Below are 15903 nucleotides of genomic sequence, written 5' to 3' on the forward strand. Positions count from 1 at the left end.
GACTCACTTCAGATGTGGGACACACATAGACTGAAAGTGAAGGGATGGCAAGAGATATACCATGCAAATGGAAACCAAAAGAAAGCTGGAGTAACTACACTTATATCAGACAAAACAGACTTTAAGACAAAAACTATAGTAAGAGACAAAGAAGATCATTATGTAACAATAAAAGGGTCAATCCAAGAAGAGGCTGTAACATTTGTAAACATTTATGCACCCAACATAGGAGAACTCAAATATATAAAACAAATATTAACAGACCTAAAGGAAGAAATAGATGGCAATGAAATAACAGTAGGGGACTTTAATGCCCCACTTTCATCAATGGATAGATCACCCAGACAGAAAATCAATATGGAAACATTGGCCTTAAACAAGTTAGATCTGATGAGCTTAACAGACGTATACAAAACAGTCTGTCGAAATGCAACAGAATACACATTCTTCTCAAGTGCACATTAAGCATTCTCCAGACAGAGCATGTTAGGCCACAAAACAAGTGCTAATAAATTTAAGAAAACTGAAATCACGTCAAGTATCTTTTCTGACCACAGTGGTATGAAACTAGAAATCAATTATAAGAAGAAAACTGACATATTCACAAATATGTAAAGATTAACCACATATTTGGTTATAAACAACCAAAGAGTTGTTCATATTGAACAGCCAATGGTTCAAAGAAGAAATCAAAAGAGAAATCAAAAAATACCTTGGGACAGATAAAAATGGAAATACAGCATACCAAAACTTAAAGGGATGCAGCAAGAGCAATTCTAAAAAGGAAGTTCATAAAGATAAACCTTACATTAAGAAATAAGAGGGATCTCAAATAAACAACCTAACTTTATACTTCAAAGAATTAGAAAAAGAAGAACAAACAAAGCCCTAAGTTAGTAGATGGAAGGACATAACAAAGACCAGAGTGGAAATAAATGAAGTACAGACTAAAAAGACAATAGAAAAAATCAAGGAAACTAAGAGCTGGTGTTTTAAAGGATAAACAAAATAGACAAAACTTTAGCCAGACTCACCAAGAAAAAGTGAGGGAGAACTCAAATAAAATCAGAAACCAAAGAGGAGGCATTACAATTGATACCATACAAATACAAAGGATCATAAAAGACTACTATGAACAATTATACACACACGAATTTGACAATCTAGAAGAAATGAATAAGTTCCTAGAAACATGCCACCCACCAAGACTGAATTATGAAAAAATAGAAAATCTCAACAGACTTATTAGTAGTAAGGAGATTGAATCAGTAACCAAAAACCTGCCCCAAAAACAAAAGACCAGGATCAGATGGCTTCACTGGTGAATTCTACCAAACATTTAAAGAAGAATTACTACCAGTCTTCTCAAACTCTTCCAAAAAAAAGAGAGAGCACTTCTTATTTTATGAGGCCAGCATTACCCTCATACCAAAACCAGACAAGGACACCACAAGAAAAGAAAATTACAGGTCAGTATCCCTGATGAACATAGATGCAAAGATTCTCAACAAAATATTAGCAAGCTGAATTCAACAATACGTTAAAATCATACACCATGATCAAGTGGGATTTATTCCATGAATGCAAGAATGGTTCAATATCCACAAACTAATCAATGTGATGTACCACATTAACACAATGAAGCATAAAAATCATATGATCATCTCAATAGATGCAGAAAAAGCTTTTGACAAAATTCAACATCCACTCATGATAAAACCTCTCAACAAAGCAGTTGTAGAAGAAACATACCTCAACATAGTAAAGGTCATATATGACAAACCTACGGCTAACATCATACTCAATGGTGAAAAGATGAAAGCTTTTCCTCTAAGATCAGGAACAAGACAAGGATGCCCACTCTCACCACGTTTATTCAACATGGTATCTAAAGACCTAACCAGAGCAATTAGGCAAGAAAGAAATAAAAGGCATCCAAATTGGAAAGGAAGAAGTAAAACTATCCCTATTTGCAGATGGCATGATATTACATATAGAAAACCCTAAAGATGCCACCAAAAACTGTTAGAACTAAAAATTCAGTAAAGTTTCAGGATATAAAATCAATATACAAAAATCAGTTGCATTTTTATGCACTAATAATGAACTACCAGAAAGAGAAATTGAGAAAACTATCCCATTTACAATTGCGTCAAAAAGAATAAAATACCTAGGAATAAATTTAACAAAAAGGTAAAAGACCTGTACACTGAAAACTATGATACATTGATGAAAGAAATTGAAGAAGCCACAAGTAAATGGAAAGATAGTCCATGTTCATGGGTTGGAAGAATTAATATCATTAAAATGTCTACATTACTCAAAGCAATCTACAGTTTCAAAGCAATACCTATCAAAATTCTAACGGCATTTTTCAAGAAATAGAACAAAAACTCCTAAAAATTTTATGAAACCACAAAAGACCCCATAGAGCCAAAGAAATCTTGAGAAAAAGGAACAAAGCTGGAGGCATAATGTTTCCTGATTTCAAACTATATCAAAGTTATAGTAATCAAAAATGTATGGTATTGGCATAAAAACAGAGACAATGCAACAGAATAAACCCACATATATATTTAATTAATTTATGAGAAAGGAGCTGGGAATATACAATGAGGGAAGGACAGTCTCTTCAACATATGATGCTGGGAAAACTGGATAACCACATGCAAAAGAATGAAACTGGACCACTATCTTCTTATACCATACAAAAAATTAACTCAAAATGGACTAAAGACTTGAACATAAGACCTGAAACCATAAAACTCCTGGAAGACAACAGAGTTGGTAAGTTCCTTGAAATCAGTTTTGGCAATGATTTTTTTGGACTTAACACCAAAAGCCAAGGTAACAAAAGCAAAAATAAACAAGTGGGACAGCATCAAACTAAAAAGCTTCTTACAGCAAAGGAAACCATATACAAAATGAAAAGGTAACCTACTAAACAGGAGAAAATATTTGCAAATCGTAACTCTGATAAGGGGTTAATATCTAATATATATAAAAAACTCTTACAACTCAATAGCAAAAACAACCAATTTGATTTTAAAATGAGCAGAGGATCTGAATAGGCATTTTTCCAAAAAAAGACATACAAAGAGCCAACAGGTACATGAAAAGGTGCTCAACATCACTTATCACCAGGGAAATGCGAATCAAAACCACAATTAAATATCACCTCACATCTGTTGGAATACCTATCATCACAAAGACAAAACTTAGCGTTGGTGAGGATGTGGAGAAAAAGGAACCCTTGCATGGAAATGTAAACTGGTGCAGCCACTATGGAAGACAGTATGGAGGATCCTCAAAAAATTAAAAATAAAACTACCATGTGATCCAGTAATTCCACTTCTGGATATTTATCTGAAGAAAACAAAAACACTAACTTGAAAAGATATATGCATACCCATGTTCATTGTAGCATTATTTGCAAGAGCTAAGATGTGAAAACAACCTAAGTATCCATCAATGGGTGAATGGATAAAGAAAATGTGGTATATTTATATAAAAGGAATATTATTTAGAAGTTAAAAGAAGGAAATCCTGCCATTTGTGACAACATGGATGAACGGACTTTGAGGGCATTATGCTAAGTGAAATGAGTCAGACAGAAAAAGACAAATACCATATGATCTCATTTATATGCAGAATCTAAACAAAAACAAAAAACCAGAAACATAGATATATAGAACAGACTGGTCATTGCCAAACAGAGTGGGTAAAATGGGTGAAGGTGATTAAAGAGTACAAACATCCAGTTATAAAATGAATAAGTTCTGGGGATGTAATGTATAGCATAGTGACTATAGTTAATAATACTGTATTGTATTTAAAAGCTGCTAAGAGAGTAGATCCTAAAATTTCTCATCATAGGAAAAAAATTGTAACTATATGTGGTGATGGATGTTAACTAGACATATTTTTGTGATCATTTCACAATATATACATATACTGAGTCATTATGTTGTACACCTGAAACTAATATGGTATAGATTATACCTCATTTTAAAAAAAGGATTTGATGCAAACACTAAGCATAGAAAAAGGAAAAGAACCAATTAAAAATCTTGAAAAGGAAAAATATAATAATTTAAAATATTTAATAGACTAATAGTAAAAAAGCATAGAATTAGAAGTTTGAAAAATGTTCTGACGAATTCACCAAGAACACAATACAGAAATAAACAGAATTTTTTAAATGGCGGTTTAGTTAAGGGACAAGAAGGATAGACTGAGGAGCTCCAAAACCAAAATATTTCAAATAATCATATTATCTTCTTGAGTTACAGCATTATTTTGCAAAATCAAGGAATGTTCAGGATCATTTCAAATTTTGAGGGTGCATTATATAGGGCAATCAATACACCCTCGAATAACATGTTTATTTGTACAGTTTTCAGAAAAGAAAAAGGAAAGATTCTTTAATAAATCATTTGTAAGACCTTATAATCTTATGTACCTCAATGTCATCCTTATTTTTAAGGAGTGGTGCTTCCATAATATTTCTAAGACAAAAAGAATCCGATTCCACATCAAATGGGGTTCCAGTTAACTCAGAGATTCGATCCCAGTGTCTCTGTTTCATTGCCTTATTGGTCATCATTTCTAGTAGAGGACATGACTCACTGAAATCATCAATTCTTTTTTTCAGATCCAAAAAAGCTTGCCAATCTTTAAGTCCTTTTGGCAGTTTACGACATCTTTCAGAAAAAAAAAGAAAAAATTATTTCATCTACACATTTCTTTGAAGAAGGTGTTATGAATATACAGCAATATATCAGAGGATAAATTCATTTGTGAAATACCTATGGGATCCTAAGATAGGCACTATAAACAGTTAAGTTTAATTCAATTGAAACTCACCTGTTTTGAAACTCCTGCAGTTCTGCATTAATTTTTTCAATGTCTACATCTCCCCAAAGTATTTCATAATAACCACTAATATTTCCCATTACAGTATCGTATAGTCCATATAGCTTCTGCAGCAAGTTGAGTTCCTTTCTGGAAACCAAATAATTAATTCATTACATAACATATATTTAAAGAATAAATTCCATTATTGGATAGGCAGAATTCACCTAGTCAAATTATTTCACATATTATGTGTATCATATCTTATATACACCAACACGCATACACTCCTGTCAGTTTCCAAACACTTTATTAAAAGCTCCGTCAATTAAAGTTTATAGCTTTCAAATATTCCAAATTATACTATGACATGACATTAACAAATGGTTTGATTATTACAACCATACCAATCATTGCAAACAATCTGACCAAAATTTGTTAACGTGATCAAAGCTAAGGCTAAGGTTTTATTTGACTTTTTTCTTTCAAACGCAAGCTAGATTTTTATGATTATGTCTGCCTTTTAAGTCTGACTTTAAACATCACTTTCCTATCAAAAGCTTTCCCTCATGTGCCCAGATGGAGTTATATCCAAAACAAGAATAAAAGGAGGGATTCTGGGTCCAAGTAAAGGAAAATTTCTTCAGTGTGTAAAACACCAAAAATTGACCACTCAACAGAGTTTGTGGATTCTCCTAGGAATTCCTCAACCCTTAGCATACCATGAGGGTCCATTGAATCCAGTTTTAGTTTTTTTATTTCTTGAGTAGTTCTAATTTTTTGTAAGGATTGAGAGTTACAACATTTATTATTTATTATAGATAATCAGCAACCAAAGATAAATTTGCTTATGTTTTTGATGGAGTAAAACTCATTCTATCTTGTGTTGACCTAAAACAAATAGATTGCCAGTTATTTCTCCAGAAAAAATGTGTTTACTCAGGATCAGTAGAAAATTGCAGTTCTGGGTCTGCAACCATGTTGAGCCATGTGCAAGTCCCCAAATGGCAAGGGAAGGAGAATTCTTTTATAGAGGGGAATAGGAAGTTGGATGGCTAGAGTAAACAGAGTCCATGGGTTTTCACCGGCTGAGTTGTTGCCAGGAGAGAAGAGTCTTTCCTCTTGTTGGGCTCTGCTAATGTTGCAGAGCATGAAAGCTCCCCCTTCTTGTCTCCTGACTCTATTTAATTGAGGTTTCTGTTTATTAATTTTTTATTCTTGCAATTACCAAGGTGCACAGGACCTTTTTACAAATCTAAGATACATTCTGGAATCTTAGTTTTTTTTTTTTTCAGTTCTTGTTTCATTTTTCTAATTCATCATCCTAGAAATTATTTCATTATTAATCACTGATTATTCCCAATTAAACTAAAAATGACTAAAATAATAAGAAAAATGTATGATGAAATCTCTTATAAAGAGATGATGCAACAGTGAAAAACTAATCACTACTGCATCGTCCTTCAAATTTCTTATTGTGTTGCTAAAACATTGCATCATCTTTCAAGAAAGTATAAAAAGGAACTCTGGAGACACCATTTTTGTAGTCTTTTGATTTTTGTTTATTTAGCTTTCACTTAATACAGTTAAGAATTCAGTACTTTTCATTTTCTACCTAAAACAGCAAAAGAATAAAATCGACAAAGGAAGGTGCTTCCCAAGTATTGAACAGAAAAGAGACAGAAAGCAATGCTCTAGACTCTAATTTTGACAGTGAAACTGATTGTGTAAGTGAAATCTCAGACTTTTGCGTCTTTAGATGATAACCTAGATGGATTTTTTTAAAATTCAATAATGTATGAGTGAAAGATATATTTCAATAGGGGCAAGGGCTGTATCATGCAGTATTTTGCACCAAGAACCTAGAGCATCCCATTTTGTGAAAGATAAGTGACAGTGTTCTTTCATTATTTATATGTTTACATAAATTTTATTTGATATATTCCACAAGAAGAAAAATGTTGAAAGGAGATATGTATTCAAAGGAAATAGATGATGCAGAAATGAAAAAGTTAATTGATCATTCAAATTTAAAAGTAAAGATTTTTGTATTTATAGTGCAAAAAAGATGTTGAACAAAATTATGACTGTATGAGTTTTCAACAGTTTTGAGTTTTAACCATGCAAGTGCAAGAAAAAACATAAGTAATGAGAAGCTAGAAGTTATTGAAGATGGATTTGAAACCTGGAATCACTGTTTACAGGATGGATATGCTCCAGGTTCATGCATGACAGCTAATGAGCTGCATTCAAAAGTTGGTCTCCATTTCGTGTACATACGTCTTTAAACCAGGACATTATGGAGTAAAAGTTTGGGTTTTCTCTGCTTAAATTCTTATTAAATTTTCTAATAAAACTACTTTTCACCATTCCTTTGTTCTTACTTCTGAAAAGTATTCATAATTACTTAAAAACATAAAAAATTAAAAGGGTCCATTGGTCCAGAAGGTAAATGAGAATGATTAGTTTTCCTAGAATACTGCAGGTCAAAATAAAACACTGATTCTCAGACTGAGTGTGCAAAAGAATTAACTAGAGAGTTTAGAAAAATGCAGAATTGCTAGGACCCCATCCCGGAGATTCTTATTTAATGTCAGGGGAAAGGACCAGACATCGGCAATTCTAACACAATTAGTAATTGGGTTAAGCTTAGCAAAAGCCTATTTTTAGAAAAAAAAATACAAACCATCTTCCCTAAATGGCTGAGGAATTCATTTATCTTCAGACAATCTTAGGTACCTTGTGCCATGACATTTTCATGCTAGGACTTTGAAACAAGTCAGCATAAAGTTCTAAAGCCAAGATCCTAATAAGCTAATACCACTGTTTTAATTTTGCCTTTGAAGAAAGTTATATTTAACATTCTACCAAAATATACTTGGTTAAATCCTAGATCCACTGTTTAAAAGCAACTGTTACTCTTTAAAATCATTTAAGTTCCTTGGCCTTCAATCTCAATGAATTCTATGCCTACCCAACGGGGAAAAGCACTTAGCATAAATGCAGTAAGCAGGAAGCAAGAGCTGAGGACGGCTATTTCTCTAAGCAAACAAAAGTTATCCGAAGTTGCAATGCTTCTGCACAATTATTGACACTATTCAAAATCACGAAAAGGAAAAAATAAAGCACAGGCTAAATATAGGCCATTAACGCCCAGAATTTTTGCAATGTATTTTCTACTCCCCTAGAACATTTATTTTGTATATGGAGACTGTGCATCCAATGGGTCAGGAATAGCCAGGAATGAGGGGACTATTTAGGAGTTTGCCAAGCCAGACTCTTCTCTGCATGATGAAGGATTTAATGATGACATGATTCTTCTAATGGACAGTTAATTATTTATAATAAACTTGTCCAGTTTCTAAACTTACCTAATTTTGTGTAAAACCTCATAGTCAGTCACAGGCAACCCAAAAAGTTGTTCACCAGATGAATATGTAACGAATTTCCTCCACAGATCATCAAAATTGGCCTATAAAAGGTTTTAAAATTATAGTAAGATGTAATAAATTCAGAGCCCATTAAAGTAGAATTCATTATAATCGGAATAAAAGCTACATTGAAGTTTATTGAATATTATCTATGAAACAAGGATTTGTGAAGCAAATTTATGCTGATAACAAGCTATCAGAGGAAAAGTTAAGCACTTAGGAAAATTAACTTTCAAGCATTCTGAAAGTAATCATTTTATGTAAAATTATTTCCTTAATAAATTAAGTGGTCCCCAGACTTACATTTCAAGTTCCCATAAATACATCTGAAAGTAATGAAACTGCATTTTAAAAATTCTATAATTCAGACTTTTCTATTATTTTAGCCTGGTCATCTCTCCTACACGGTTCAAACGAGTGAAGCATTGGTATAATCCATTCAACCTTCCTTTCTCTACAAGCAAGTCTATAAAATAAAGGATTCCATTTTAACACCATTTGAAATAACTCTAAATTTAAATCAGCAAAGTTAATGTTCAGGTCTTTTGAACTGGAATTTGAATCTCCTATACTTAGAATGCTAAGTATTAACAGTGTTAAAAGCACAAAAGCAAACAGAAATAATTCACTTGTGACAAGATATGTGTGCTCTACATAAATGGTATAACATATCAGTAAGGATCCTAAATTCCCAGTCCTGGAAACTGTCTGGCATCAGACCTCACAGTGCTCAGATAATGATACAGATCTGACAGATACATTAGCACATCTTACAGGAGCCAAATCAGGAAGGTGTGAAGATGCAGGAGGAACTCCAACGAATTCTTCGTTCCTAGAGAGGAAGAGGCATTTTGCACTTTTTATATTCCTTGGTGGTTAGTATGGTGGTTACTCAATAAATGTACTGAACGAAAAGTCCATGGGACTATGTGGACATTAGGAAAGGAGAAACGAAAACTTCAAAGTTACCATACACTTAAAGGATGACATTTCAAATCTTGGGGTTTTCTTCGTGTTTTTTAAAAAATTTATTTATTTATTTTTGGCTGCATTGGGTCTTTGTTGCTGCGTGCGGGCTTTCTCTGTTTGCAGTGAGCTGGGGCTAGTCTTCTTTGCGGTGTGCAGGCTTCTCATTGCAGTGGCTTCTCTTGTTGCGGAGCACAGGTTCTAGTCGCGTGGACTTCAGTAGTTGTGGCACGTGGGCCCAGTAGTCGTGGCGCACGGGCTTAGTTGCTCCGCGGCATGTGGGATCTTCCCGGACCAGGACTTGAACCCACGTCCCCCACACTGGCAGGCAGATTCCTAACCACCGTGCCACCAGGGAAGTCCCTAAAATCTTGTTAATGTGATGAAGACTACTGATGAATGCCAATCCCTCACTCCTTTTTCCACTCAGGTCCGAAATAATATAAAAAGCACCAGCCAAACAGGAAACAAAATGTCAGCTTTGTCAGCAGCCAAGTACCCAGTAACTCCTCAAATCAGAGTAAAGTTGCATCAGAAAACACCACTGGGACCTGAGATGAGGCTCCTGCTTCTTCCCCAGATCTAGATCTTGGGTACCTGCTTTGGAGGGGGGGAGGGAGAACACCTGTTTTTGAGAAGCGTTAGGTCTGCAAATCTGACCCCCAGCCAAATATCCAGCCAGATCCTCAGCAAACAGGCTGCTCAGCTTACAAGCCCAGGCACAGGCAGAAAGAAGGTACAAGGAGGCAAAAGATGGGCCCTACATTGCCTTTTCAACGAAGTGAACACACCCCTAGTAAAAGGGTGGCTCATTAAAGTCCCAGTTGTTGACTGATACATTGATAACTCCCGAGGGAAAGACAAGGAAGGGGGGCGTCTATCTTCAGAATATACCCAGGCTCCAACCACTTTTCATCAACTCCAATGTCACCACTCTGGTCCAAGTTACTATCACCCCTCCCCTGGAATATTGCAATAGCCTCCTAATTAGTCTCCCTGCTTTTAGCCTTAACTTCCAATAATCTATTCTCAACGCAGTAGACAGGCTGGCCCATGAAAACATAAGATCATGTCACTCATCTCACTCAGAGTCAAAGCCAGTGCCCCTCAGGGGCTGGCAAGGCTTCTAACAGTCTGTCCTCTCCTTAGCTCTCTGGACTTAGTGCTACAACTATCTCCTTGCTCATTCTGTTCCAGCCATACTAATCTCCCGTTGCTTCTCTTACATGCTCTTACTCAGGCCTTTTGTACTGCTCTTCCCCTGCCTGGAAAACTGCTCCTCCAGATCATCTGCCTGGCTCATTCTCTCACTTCCCCAGGTCTCTACTCAAATGTCACCTCTCAGGGAGGCCTTCCCTGAAGACCCTATTTTAAATTTCACCTCTACTTTACATACACACAGCCTAGCACTTTATGCCCCTTCCCTGCCTTTTCCCTTTTCCCTTGGCACTTATCACCATCCAACATTACTACCTATTGCTTTTACTGCTGAGAGGTTCTTGGCTCAGCAGGCAGCCACCACATCAGTCTTAGTCCTGGCTCCTCCAGAGAGGAAGGCCTCTCCCTGGGACCCTGGCTCCAAATCTGAGGACTTCAGGTAGTAAAGGATCAGAGTTTCCTCCAGGGTCCAGCATAAAGAGCTGGCAAGGGTGATGGGAGGAGCTGGTTTTAGTCAAAGAGTGACGGCCATAGTTCTGGAGAACCCCAACAATCACATGGGACTAGCCTTTTTATCTGAGGAGAACATATCTAGGTGAAAGGCTTGTGCCTGCTGCATCCCACGAAAACCCTTGCCGGCACAAGGGTTATCTTACAGAAATCTGCTGGGCCAGACCTACCCTCCTGCAACCAGGCAGCAGACAGATGGGCTCAGGACAGATGATTTTGTCTACTTTGCATAAGTTTATTCCACTAGGGACCAGCTGCAATTCCTGCTTGTTCCAATGATCCTGAAGAAACACTTTTCTTATCAGGGTATGGCTTTTCTGTTTTAAAACACTCAAATCAAGGGAGATACTTGAAAATTAGATGTCATATGAAAAATTCCAGTTGGTTATGATGGAAAAAGCCTGAACGACCCCTACCAATCTCAGGAGAACCTGCAATTTAAGAGGTTTCATCCAAACTGACTGAACCTTTCTGGCAAAAGTGTGCACGGAACCAAGCTGAACCATCCATGGACCCTACATACAAAGCAACAAAAACAAGATTACTTGTTACTCCATTGGTTTGGTTTGGGGTGCAAAACCCAATCATCGAGTGATATGAAGTAACCTCCGACATAGGTAAAGGAATATTTAGAAATATCTACCCAGTATGTGGCAAAACTAAAGCATAAATTACAGAAAGCCTTCATATGGCTAGATTTGCTGCAAAACTTGCGTAATCCTAGTAAAGAAAACACTGGTTTTTGGACAACAGCTCTATATTTCCTGGTGGGATGACCGTGGAAGCCACCTAAGTATAAATGCAGGGAATGTAAATGTAACCAAAAAAATGTAGTTTTACCTGAAATATCTGTAACCTGTTGCTAGCTTCTTGGGGTGGTATATTTGGAACCATGGGTCCTTCCTGTAATGAATAACATAATCTGCATTTTAATTCCTAATCACATGTATTTATCTACTTATTAGGTTTATCTATTGTTTCCTTTTAAACAAATAAACATGATTTTTAATTTACATGATCTACTTTTGTCCTGTACATGAAGTTTTCATTTATTTTTTGCAACAGTTTTATTGAGATATAATTCACATATTATACAATCAACTCATTTAAAATGTACAATTCAGCTCGGTGCTTTGTGACCACCTAGAGGGGTGGGATGGGGAGGGTGGGAGGGAGGGAGATGCAAGAGGGAAGAGAAATGGGAACAAATTGTATATGTATAACTGATTCACTTTGTTGTGGGGCAGAAGCTAACACACCATTGTAAGGCAATTATACTTCAATAAAGATGTTTAAAAAATAATAATAATAAAATAAAATAAAATAAAATGTACAATTCAACGGTTTTTATTATATTCACAGACTATGATAACACTCAGTTTTAGTATATTTGCATCACTGTAACTTCCATTCATTTTTTAAAGGACCTTGACACAGCTAATAAAAAATGTGATTAAATTACATCCTATATGAAGTTCGTAACACAAGAGCTCTGTTTCATTTCATTTATGATTATAAATGATGATGCTGTGGTTGTGCATTAGAATAACTGAGAAAGGGCTCTGAGAACAACCTCCTTTCACGAAGAGTCCAGCCCAATATGGAAACAGAGACACACATAAGGTTGAATACTTGGAAGAAGCAGAAGGCGGTCTCTGGTGGCCATGAGCCAGAAAACAGTTGCAAAAAAGATCCCAAAGGGTCTGTACAATCATGAATATTATGGATATGCTAAATAATATGCCAGATTGCCAGTGTAATAGAATAATAGAGCAATAAAATGTTGACTAATCAAACCTAAAAGAGATGTTTAGTACACGTTAAAAAAAAGTGTTATAAAAGTAGTGCCAAGGGCTTAAATTATCTTATGATTTCAGATCTACTGTGACCACTAAAAGAAAGTAGAATATTTTAGGGGACTATATCCAACTTATGAGTTTAACTTCAAAGAGGTCGACCATTAATCAGTCATTATACCAGGTTGAATAGTCTGTGGGACTGACCAAGGATGACATTTATTATTTATGTTCAGTGACCCTTTTGGTTCTCTAAGAGTTAGTGGGAAAAAAATCAGTTGCATAACCCTGGCATTAGGGCATTTATAGTTTCTTACAGCCTTCCAACAACTGTATTACATTTTTAGTTATGAGTATTCTGGTCTTGAGAAAGGACAAAAGCAGACTTTTTTCCTTCCCCAATTTCCAAAGTTGTTGCTCCTTTTAGCAGTTAAATCTTCTCTCTTTCTACATGAAACATGCTTAAAGGAAGAGCTATCCCCCCTTTTTAATAGCTGCAAATATGCAAAGATAGCCTCTTACGTACAATGTACAAATCACAGTGTATTTCTCAGGGTTCTTTACTTTCATCTCATATAAACATACCACCAAACAACTTAACATACAGCATGCAACACTTCAATTACCGTCTCATATGCTTCTGCAAAATTCATTACATCCTCACGAAAAACTTCCACGGATTCAAGTAGATTACGTTTAAACTTTGGCTGCACTTGAACTAGTTCATCTTGTACGGAAACCTGGAATAAAAAAGAATATTCAATGTGAGAGTGAAAGTAATGTATTTAAATGAAAACTACAATTTTACTCCAGCAAGTTTGTTATCTCACAGATGTACTGTATGAACAAGGATGTCTCTGCAATGTTATTTGTTAAAAAAAAGAAAAACACAGAAATAAACAATCCAAATGCACCATCAAGAGACTCAAATCATTCTAGTTCATGACCCAAGAGGCAAAGCCATCTAACTGCAGTTAGGAAAACATTTTCTGGCTGACCCAGTTCAGGCCAAGGAAACAGTTACTACTATGGGCCCAGTCTGAGTCACATGCTGTCTCTGGGACCAGGCCACAGTCTGGGATTAACAATTTCTAGTAGGTTCACATGGTTCCAGTAATTGGAGCAGTTCCCTCTAAGAAAATGATATTACTCTAGGCTTAAAAAAAATGCAAATGTCTTCCACAATGGTCTTCAAAGCTTCTGCTTAAACCTGCAATCATAATAGTTAGCACTTAATTCATGCTTTCTCTCTGCCAGGCTCTTTACATATGTTAACTCATTTAATGCTCACAACCATCCTGCGTGGTAAATACTAATATTATGCCCATTTTACAAGTGAGAAAACCAAGGCCCACAGAGACTAACTTCCTCAACGTCCTAGCACCAGTATGGGACAAGGTCAAGATTCAAAACCTGGCAGTGTGGTTCCAGGGCTCTTGCTCTTAACTGCTCTCAACAATAGCATCTTTCTGGGTTGGAACATATACTGCTTTAAGCTTAATGGTGACTGTAGTAAAGACTGGGTCAGTAGGTTTAACACTAACAGAGAGATGGCAGAAAAACCCAAATGAATCTGTTAAATTGAACAATAATAGAAAACTGGGCTTCACTAAATCTCAACAGAGGGCTCCCCATTTCCTTCCTAAGACTCACTGTCTAGACTAACCAGCAAGCACTTTTCAAAATAAGTGATTAGTCAATAATGAACTTAAATAGAAATAAGTATTGAAAAAGTATTTTATGTACATCATCTCAAGCCTCATAACTGCATTTTTAAAAGCTTCTAAAATATTCCTAAAGGACCACATGAAGAAACTGAGAAACAAAGGTTATTAACTTGCATAAGATCACCCAACTGGCTGGTGGCAGAGCCAGAATCACAAGTCATGACCCCAAATTCAGCTCTGTGTCCTTGCTACTGTGCCTTGCTTCAATCTCAGTGACAAATCTTTCCATAAACAGGAAATTTTAAGCCAACATTAATTAATTAATATTCAATAAAATTTTTTAGTATAATTAAAGAATCTGGACCCTCCCTTGGGGTTTACTTTTAATGGCTAAATATTTACCAACTTCAAAAATGCTTAGAGAGAGATTTATAGCTATAAATGCCAACATTAAAAGAAAAAAGACCTCAAATCAGTAAGCTAACCATCCACCTTAACAAACTAGACAAAGAAGAACAAACTAAACCCAAAGCAAGCAAAAGGAAGAAAATAATTTAAAAAGAGCACAAATAAATGATACAGAGAATAAGAAAATAGAGAAAATCAACAAACTAAAAGTTTCTTCTTTGAAAAGAGCAACAGAAGTGACAAAACTTTACCTAGTCTAACCTAGAATAAAGAAGAAAGGACTCAAATTACTAAAATTAGGAAAGAAAGAAGGGACATCACTACTTACTTTATAGAAATAAAAAGGATTATAAAGATACAATCAACAGAGTGAACAGTCACCCTATAGAATGGGAGAAAATATTTGCTAATCATATGTCTGATAAGAAGTTAATATCCAGAACATATAAAGAACTTCCACCACCCAACAGCAACAAAAAACAAACAACCCAACTTAAAACTAGGCAAGATATACAAATGGCCAACAAGCATATGAAAAGATGCTCAACATCACTTTTCATTAGGGAAATGCAAATCAAAACCACAATGAGATACCACCTCACCCATTAGGATGCCTACTATCAAGGACACAGAAAATAACAAGTGTTGGTGAGCATGTGGAGAAATTGGAACCCTTGTGCACTGTTGCTGGGAATGTAAAATGGTGCAGCTGCTATGGAACACAGTACGGCAGTTATAAAAAAGTGAAAATAGAATTACTATATGATCCAGGAATTCTATTCCTGGGTGTATCCAAAAGAACTGAAAGCAGGTCTCAAAGAGATTTCTGTACACCCATGTCCATAGTAGCATTATTCACAACAGCCAAAAGGTGGGAGAAACACAAGTGCCCATTGATGCATGAATGAATAAACAAAATGTGGTATATGCTGCATATGAGGGAATATTCTTCAGCATTGTAAAGGAAGGAAATTCTGACATACGCTACAACACGGATGAATCTTGAGGACATTATGCTAACTGAAATAAGTCAGTTACAAAAAGAAAAATATTGTATGATTTCACTTATATGAGGAAACTGAAGTAGTCAAATTCATAAAGACAAAGTAGAAT

The 15903-nt window shown here is 35.6% G+C and overlaps 1 protein-coding gene across 1 annotated transcript in view; it reads right to left on the reverse strand.

The window, feature by feature from the left end:
* The window catches only part of DNAH8 (dynein axonemal heavy chain 8), a 333978-nt gene that overhangs the window by 225085 nt on the left and 92990 nt on the right, over positions 1 to 15903 (reverse strand). The window contains exons 30-34 of the mRNA XM_082412562.1: positions 13342 to 13455; positions 11760 to 11822; positions 8226 to 8326; positions 4867 to 5004; positions 4463 to 4703 (exon numbers count right to left, since the gene is read on the reverse strand). Of these exons, the coding sequence (XP_082268688.1) occupies positions 4463 to 4703; positions 4867 to 5004; positions 8226 to 8326; positions 11760 to 11822; positions 13342 to 13455 (657 nt within the window). The remainder of the gene's footprint in view (positions 1 to 4462; positions 4704 to 4866; positions 5005 to 8225; positions 8327 to 11759; positions 11823 to 13341; positions 13456 to 15903) is intronic.

The sequence above is a fragment of the Balaenoptera physalus genome, assembly GCF_965194825.1.
Source record: "Balaenoptera physalus genome assembly, chromosome: 11".
Taxonomy (NCBI): domain Eukaryota; kingdom Metazoa; phylum Chordata; class Mammalia; order Artiodactyla; family Balaenopteridae; genus Balaenoptera; species Balaenoptera physalus.